Source organism: Euprymna scolopes, chromosome 7 (assembly GCF_053919585.1).
Source record: "Euprymna scolopes isolate OS-2025 chromosome 7, ASM5391958v1, whole genome shotgun sequence".
Classification (NCBI taxonomy): Eukaryota; Metazoa; Mollusca; class Cephalopoda; order Sepiida; family Sepiolidae; genus Euprymna; species Euprymna scolopes.
The window spans coordinates 92,309,512-92,317,613 of NC_136488.1; the positions used below are offsets into that span (position 1 = coordinate 92,309,512).

The window sequence follows — 8,102 nt, forward strand, 5'->3', positions numbered from 1 at the left end:
CATATCAAATTAGGCATTACTTTTTTAAATGCATATAAAGTTCAATTTTACGTTTTTTAATGTATATGAAGTTAGACTTTATTTTTTTCAAATGCATATGAAATTAGGCATTACTTTTTTAAATGCATATGAAATTAGGCATTAATTTTTTTAATGCATATAAAGTTCAATTTTACGTTTTTAATGTATATGAAGTTAGACTTTACTTTTTTGAAATGCATATAAAGTGAGATTTTACTTTTCAAATGCATATGAAGTTAGGCTTTAGTTTTTCAAATGCATACAAAGTGAGACTTTATTTTTTCAAATGCATATGAAGTTAGACTTTACTTGATGAATGTGCAAAACAACTTGAATGTGCAAAACAACTAATATAGTAATCCTCATCTATATACTTATAAACTTTAGTTATGTGTTGCTACCTCTAACATTGATATTAAAAACCAACTTTTTATATGTATGTATTCTTAAAGCACACTTCGGAATATACTCAGACATAGATATACGAGCGACTACATGAAGGTTGACTAATTTTCATATTTTGTTAAAAGATGAGTGTTAATTAATTACTTATTTATTTTTTAAGTTTTTAAATAGATTATTGGTTTCATTTCACAATTATGCTGAATTCTATTTATGAATAGTTTTTACATTCTGCATAATTACGAATAATTTAATTTCTAGCTCACGGACATATATATATATATATATATATATATATATATATATATATATAAGTGACCTTATTGATGTGTTTAAGAGAATTCTCTACTTAATTCCTATCTGTAAATGTGGTCTACAGTGTTGTAGTTTTGATATATAGGATATTTAGACCTGCAGCACACTTTCGATTTGGTTTTTAGCCAGTAAAATAGCTGCTAAATGGTCAAAACTGAAAAAGAACATCAACCTTTGCCTGGCGTAAATCGGCTATACATGTTTTGTTCTTCACGTTTTTTCTACAACGTTATTGTTTGCAGCTTTGTATATGTAAGGATTTATGTCATACAATAATGAATAATGCTGGTGAGCTATACGTTTTGATTTTGATTGCAACTGGTGACCATAATAATTTACATGCAACTGTGGTCATTTGTTTTTTACTTTAAAATCATTGCTATATATTAGGTTCAGTATATGATAATCGATAGATAATAAATACAAAATTAGCGTGAATTAAATATAGTATTAAGCATTTTTTCGACCGGGCAATGCTGGACCTCGTGCTTGTTATTTTTATAAAGCTGTTTTGTGTAGGTTATTCACTTCGAACACCTGGTAATATAAAAATAGTACTTGTTTTGGTTTTTGTTGTTTTTATTTTTCGCCACAATGCGTTTTTTACCGCATAAATAATTTAAAAAAAGAAAAGAAACACCGACATTATTTCTGCGCATGCCAACATTACCAACGAGCAAGGTCGAGATAACAAAAGGCTGTATCCTGTTGCTATGGGACAAATGTCAAAGGTCAAATTCTACAGATTTCAAGCATTAATCTACACATATAACAAGGTTAGAAAACTATTATAAAACAATATATATATATATATATATATATATATATATATATATATATATATATATATATAAAACTGTCAAGACAGGATAGGGCGTCGATCAGCTTCTGTCCACATGTGGCAACAGTACTCCATTTTAGGACGTACCTGGCTTTTATACAGATAGAGGATTGCAATTTTCTTGATAAATATCCAATAGCTTTATCAATGTCTGCTCATCTTCTTGGATGAGAATTCTACCCATGCTCACATCACTGGCATTAATTTCTAATCCAAATTGTCTAGAGAACCTTTGAGTTGCAGAAGCTGGACCTCCAATAAGAGTTGATTAATTTTTTTTGTCAGATGTACTGCAAGATTACCTCCATTTGTATTTTTCAGTCTTTTTATGAGATTGGTGAGAGGACTTGCTATCGTTGGAAAATTCTTACAAAATATCTAATAGAACCCTCCTATACACAGAAATCTCATTAGTTGTTTTGTACTTCTTAGACAGGATATTTTATAATAGCATCCACTTTTGCCGAGATAGGGTTCTCTTGTTACTGACCGACAGTATGTCCCAAATAATCCACTTTTGCGTGATATAATTCATTTTTGCTTAGGTTTACACATAGTTTAGTTTCGTGTAGTTTAAAAAAAGAAAATTGTTATATAATTTTTAAATATTCATCCCAGGTGTTACTGTATACAATTACATCGTCTATGTAAACCTCACATCCATGAATATCATGTAGTCATATCATAATTGAATGCATCATTCTCTGAATCTTGCTGATGCATTTTTATTCCGGACGGCATAACTTTGTATTGATATAGACCATCTGGATTAACGAATGCTAAGATTTCTTTCACCCCGTTGGTTAAAGATACTTGCCAATAACCTTTCATCAAGTCAAATTTGCTACATATTTTGACTTGCCGATGTTGTCAATGCAATCATCAATTCTAGGAATTGGAAAAGGGTCATTAAAGATTTCATTAACCTTTCGAAAATCAGTTACGAATCTATAAGTTCTGTCGGGTTTCATATACACAGTTCTTAGTCATGATTTTTCTGTAGGAGGCTTGACTCTCACAAGCTGTTTCCGGAGAGTTGAATCATTCATATGGATTACATATTCGTTGAAGTTTTTCAGACAAGCTCTTCATATATGGCATACAAACTGTGGTGAGTTTCTGAGTGGTGTCCTTTTATGTCTGGGCCAGATTTCTTGGAGCTGCTGTCATTCTCTCTGGATAGTTATTTCGGTGGAGGGTTTTTTTTTAAAACTGTCAATCTCCTCTTGGTATGCACTGCTGTTACTACATATTGCTTTTGCTCGGTGTTGTAGGCAACGGACGATTCATTATTTATATTATATGGATGATGGGAGTTGAAGTGTAGGTACTGTTTAGAAAGAAAGGAATCGTCCGTTACCTACAACACCAAGCAAAAGCAATATGTAGCAACAAATAATACGAATAGGCAATCATCTCAAAGGTTCAGAAACGTCATATCGTATTTAAATTTCATTTTAATTTAAGAGTTTGTTAAATCTTTTTGCTCTTTAACAAGCTGATTTTGTAATTTTCCTGTATGTTTTTTTTATATTAATGTAGTACTATCTAATTTTGTATCCATGGTATTAGCTGTTCTAGATCACGTGATAAGAAGTTTTCGTTTAATTTTAACAGAGCAGCTGGCTTTGAAGTTTACGTTCTCTTCAATTTGTTTCTTTATTTTAACTCTAGTGACTACACAGACTGGATATAAGTTTTATCTCCTTTTTCTCTGTATCCGTGATTATTGGTTCTGCTATTATTTTATCACCTGCTAAATCGTTACCTAAGAGTAAATAGCCACCTTTTACTGGTAAAGTGGATCGAACACCGACTATGACGAAGTCATTTATGAAATTTGATTTTATATAGATTTTATAAAATGGTGCTTTTATAGCATTCAACTCTAGTCAACAAAACTAAATCTCCTGTAATGGTTGATCGCGATAGTGGTAATATACCTTCTAGCAATAGAGTTCGAAACATACCTGTATCTCGTAAGATTTTCACGGGTGTAGCTTTCTCAGGATCGTTTATGAAAACAAAGCCATAGGATATAAAAGGTTTGTATATTTCTATGGATGGGTCGGAAACGTCTTTCTCTATATCTTATCTCGAGAGAGACGACTGAGAGAAAGGATGCTTTTTTTAATTGCTTTGCAAGAGCATGAAATTGGCACATTTTATTTATTTGTTGATCTCTTTGTCCTATTCTGCATTCAGATATAATGTGTTTATTTTTACCACAATATGCACATAAAATGTTTGATTGTGTCGGAAAAGGACTATTGGTTGTGCGTCTCTTTTTATGCGATAAGTTGTTAGGGTAAGACACAAGCAATGGTCTCTTATTTGAATGAAACCGTGAATGGTTATCGGCCATTTCTGCCTTTTCATAACTCTTTCTTAGTGTTATCTTGTGGGTATCCGTGATTATAGCAGCTTCATTAAGTTTCTATTTCTTTATCGTCTAAATGTATTTGAGTTTCTTTATCAACATATCGTTTAAACTCTTCTATTAAAACGAGTTGATATAATTTATCGCAATCATTGCTTACTTTTTTCGCCCTAAGCCATCTATTGAAGAGATCTGTTTTCTTTCTTGCAAATACATAATTTCTTCATATTTTAAAGAGGAAAAAATGTCCTCTCATGACACGCCTTGCCTAAAGTTTTCATCATCCGTCTCTGGGGAAGATTGTGCTTGCAGGTTAAGATTTCTTGACATGCACGAAGTGTGACCCGTGTCCAAATTCACATCAGCTAACTTAATCACTACTGAAGCAGAGTCCCTAATACGTAACATTAATTAAAGAAACGAAAAAGACTATACATACGTAATATAATTTCTCGACTTTATCCGACATATTTCGTTCAATAAGCACAGAATAGATGTTAGCAAAGAAGTCATTTAAGAAAGTTATTGCATGTGTCTATCTCCATGGAGAAAGAGTTATACTTTTGGTATCCAAACGTTAAAACGACAAAAATATTATTACAAGTTTATAACTTGAGATGAGAAAAGTATTATTATAAATCCGTACGGATACATGCAGGTGTATTTTGTTAATTCGTGAGGCTGTCAGAGTCTGTATTATCGATGTGAGAACTCCTAGTTCTAACACAGGTCATAATCAAAGATTTCTCACTTATAACAACCGGTGGCGTTTCCTGGAGTCTGGGGGACAACAAATCTCCTCATATTCGCAGTATTCACCGCCTTATTTCGATAACCTTTGTAAATGATTTTGCGTTATTGCAGCAGCTTACCATTGATATCTTGTTGTTTTGTCTTCAATGGGATTTGAGTGACAATAAGTCTCCCCAAAATCACAGTATTCTTTTCACTCTTTTAATGAAGGTTTAGTTATTACTCTCCTTCCTGTGTCTTTTTCTTCTCCGTGATAATCCACAGTTATGTTGTGCGATATTAGTCATGGCTGGTGCTTTTTGGGGAAAGGGGCAAATTTTATAAGATTTCTTGCAATTTCAGTTCTCTTTGGTCAATATGTTGTTTCTTCCATCTTTTTGTTCTACTTGTGCTGCTGTTTACTTTTCACTAGGAGTTTTCACACAGGCCATCATCAAAAAATTCTCTTCGAGAACAACTTGTGGTATACCTTTTAATATTTATACGTATTTTACGACCGGGAAACGAAGGACGGTCTGCTAGTATATATATATATATATATATATATATATACATATATACATATATATATATATATATATATATATATATATATATCAATTGCTTTATTTCGCGAACGAAGATTCTTTGAAGGTGGTTGTCCACGTCAACTGCAGGCACGTTTGTGGCTGATGAGCCCAATGCGAGACAAGCAGGCTCGGCCACAGTGGCTGCATTCAAAAGTTTCATCAGGTGCGGTTGCTGAGACTTCCCGAATCTTCCTCTTGTAGCGCCTTTCGCGCAGGATCTCTATGCGAGAGAATTCAAAGGAGGTGACGGTGATCCTCCATTCTGGAGACGTGCCCCGCCCAGCGCAGTTGTGACTTTAGCAGCATAGCCTCGATGCTGATGGTCCTCGCCCGCTGGATGACCTCAACATTGGTGACGTAGTACTACCAGAGTACATTGAGGATGGTGCGGAGACAGCGCTGTAGGAAACGCTCGAGGAGTCGTATGTGATGGCTGTAGGTTACCCATGTCTCAGAGCCGTAAAGAATGGTTGGCAGTACTACGGCTCTGTAGACACAGATTTTTGTGTCCTTCCTCAGGTGTTTATTCCGCCAGACTCTGTTGTATAGTCTGCCAAAAGCACTGTTCGCCTTGGCTAGTCAGTTATCGATTTCCTTGTCTAGCTTTGCATCTGAGGTGATAGTGCATCCCAGGTAGGTGAACTGGTGTACTGTCTTTAGCTCGGTTTCACCTATGGTGATGTGGAGAGAGTTGTACTCTTCCCGAGGAGCGGGCTGGTGGAGGACCTCTGTCTTTTTCATGCTGACCTCGAGTCCAAAGAGCTGGGCAGCCTTTGCGAAGCAGGATGTGAGATGCTGCAGGGCTGTTTCGGTATGGGCAACAAGGGTTGCATCATCGGCAAAGAGAAGGTCTCGAATCATATGCTCGAAAGTCTTTGTGTGGGCTTGCAGCCTTCTGAGGTTGAACAAGCTGCCGTCAAGGCGATATCGGATATAGATCGCATTGTCGTTGTCGTCAAGGTCTTCGGTTGCATGTTTCAGCATCATGCTAAAGAAGATGCTGAACAGAGTCGGTGCTAAGACGCATCCCTGTTTCACGCTGTTGTTGATGAGGAAGGGTTCTGATAGGTTGTTGTTCACTCTGATTTGGCCGCTCTGATTCGCATGCAGCTGAATAATCATGTGGAGGAATTTGGGGTGGGGGGGCAGTCGAGGCGCTCCATAATCAGCCAAAGCCCTTCTCTGCTCACTGTATCGAATGCCTTGGTCAAGTCCACAAACGTAATCTAAAGTCCCCTGTTCTGCTCTCGACGTTTCTCTTGGAGTTGCCTGAGGACGAAAACCATGTCTGTTGTGCCCCTGTTTTCTCTGAAGCCACACTGGGTTTCTGGGAGATGGTCTTCCACGATAGCAGGTATCAGTCTGCGCAAGAGCACACGGGCAAGGATTTTACCTGCGATAGAGAGCAGGGTGATTCCCCGGTAGTTTGAGCAGGCTGAACTTTCCCCCTTGTTTTTGTATAAGGCAATGATGACTGAGTCGCGGAGGTCCCGTGGGAATTTTCCTTGCTCCCAACAACAGGCAAGGAGTTCATGGAGCTTGATGTGCAGTTCGGGACCTCCATATTTCCAGATCTCTGGAGGGATCCCATCAATTCCTGCCGCCTTGCCGCACCTCAAATGTCTAATGGCCTCAGTGAGTTCCTCCATGGAAGGAGGCTCATCCAATCCCATTTTAGTTGGCCACTGAGGAATACGGAGTATTGATGAGTCATGAATAGTACGGTTGACTCCGAACAGGGTCTGAAACGACTCAGGATGGATGTTACGTCCGTGAGGAGTACCTGGCCGTCTGCACTGCGCGCAGGACTCTGGACACGGTATGTGGGGCCATACACTGACTTGAGAGCTTCATAGAAGCCCTTATAGTCACCAGTGTCTATATATATATATATATATATATATATATATATATATATATATATATACTTCTCAGGTTTTTCGATATGGCTAATAGTGGAATATACATGATGAGAATTGGAAAAAAAAGGAAACGGATAAAAAGCAATTATTAAACAATGAAGACTCAAATTTTATCAGAACAAATGTTGTGAATATGGATTATCTCCCTTGATAATCCAAGACTATAAAAGCTGAGCATTCCCGCTTGTCGAGTAGACAAATAGTTGAATTCTTAATTGAATAATAAAGATTACTATACGGAAACTTATCGTCCTGTTTTCATTTCAACAAATACAATAAAAATTGAACGTAAGCGACAATAATGAATGTTGTCTCTTATTCGAAAAACTTCAAACGCGTTCACATAATGATTAACAATCTTTCAAGTCCACTTACTAAATATACACATTATGCTTTCCGACTAACATTCGTTTTTTTTTTCTTCCATTTCTTTTCTCTCATTGCTCTTCAATTCAATAAATCCTACACGACTACCTACAACTAACACTTCGCCTTTAATGAACTGTACGTGTGTACGTAGTATAACTATCGCGCGAGAGCTTGTTTATATATAGAGAGAGAGGAAATCATCTTTTAAAGTTTTCTCAAACATGTTTTAATTTATATTATCGACTACTGCTAGTTTTTTTTAAAAAGGTTCAACCAAAATCTTGAATAAACCGAAATGACTTTTTTCTTTAACTTTGATTTTTTTAACACAAACTATATCCTAAAACTTTGAAACGAAAATTTATCGCAAAATTTGAAATATCTCGCAACACAAATATTAGGTTGGTACAAAAATAATATCGTTTTTTGACTTGAAGTTGAACGTCAAAAAGCGACATTATTTTTTTGCCAGCCTTAATTGTATTTTCCATTTTGTTTACTTTCTGACTTAAGAGAGAATATTTTTTTTA

The 8,102-nt window shown here is 35.9% G+C and overlaps 1 protein-coding gene across 1 annotated transcript; it reads right to left on the reverse strand.

The window, feature by feature from the left end:
• Nucleotides 1–5,860: 5,860 nt before the first annotated feature.
• Nucleotides 5,861–6,403, reverse strand: LOC145280300 (uncharacterized). The gene has a single exon (XM_080132070.1). The coding sequence runs from the start codon at nucleotides 6,401–6,403 to the stop codon at nucleotides 5,861–5,863; it is 543 nt and encodes a 180-aa protein (XP_079988196.1).
• Between the last annotated feature and the right edge of the window lie 1,699 nt (nucleotides 6,404–8,102).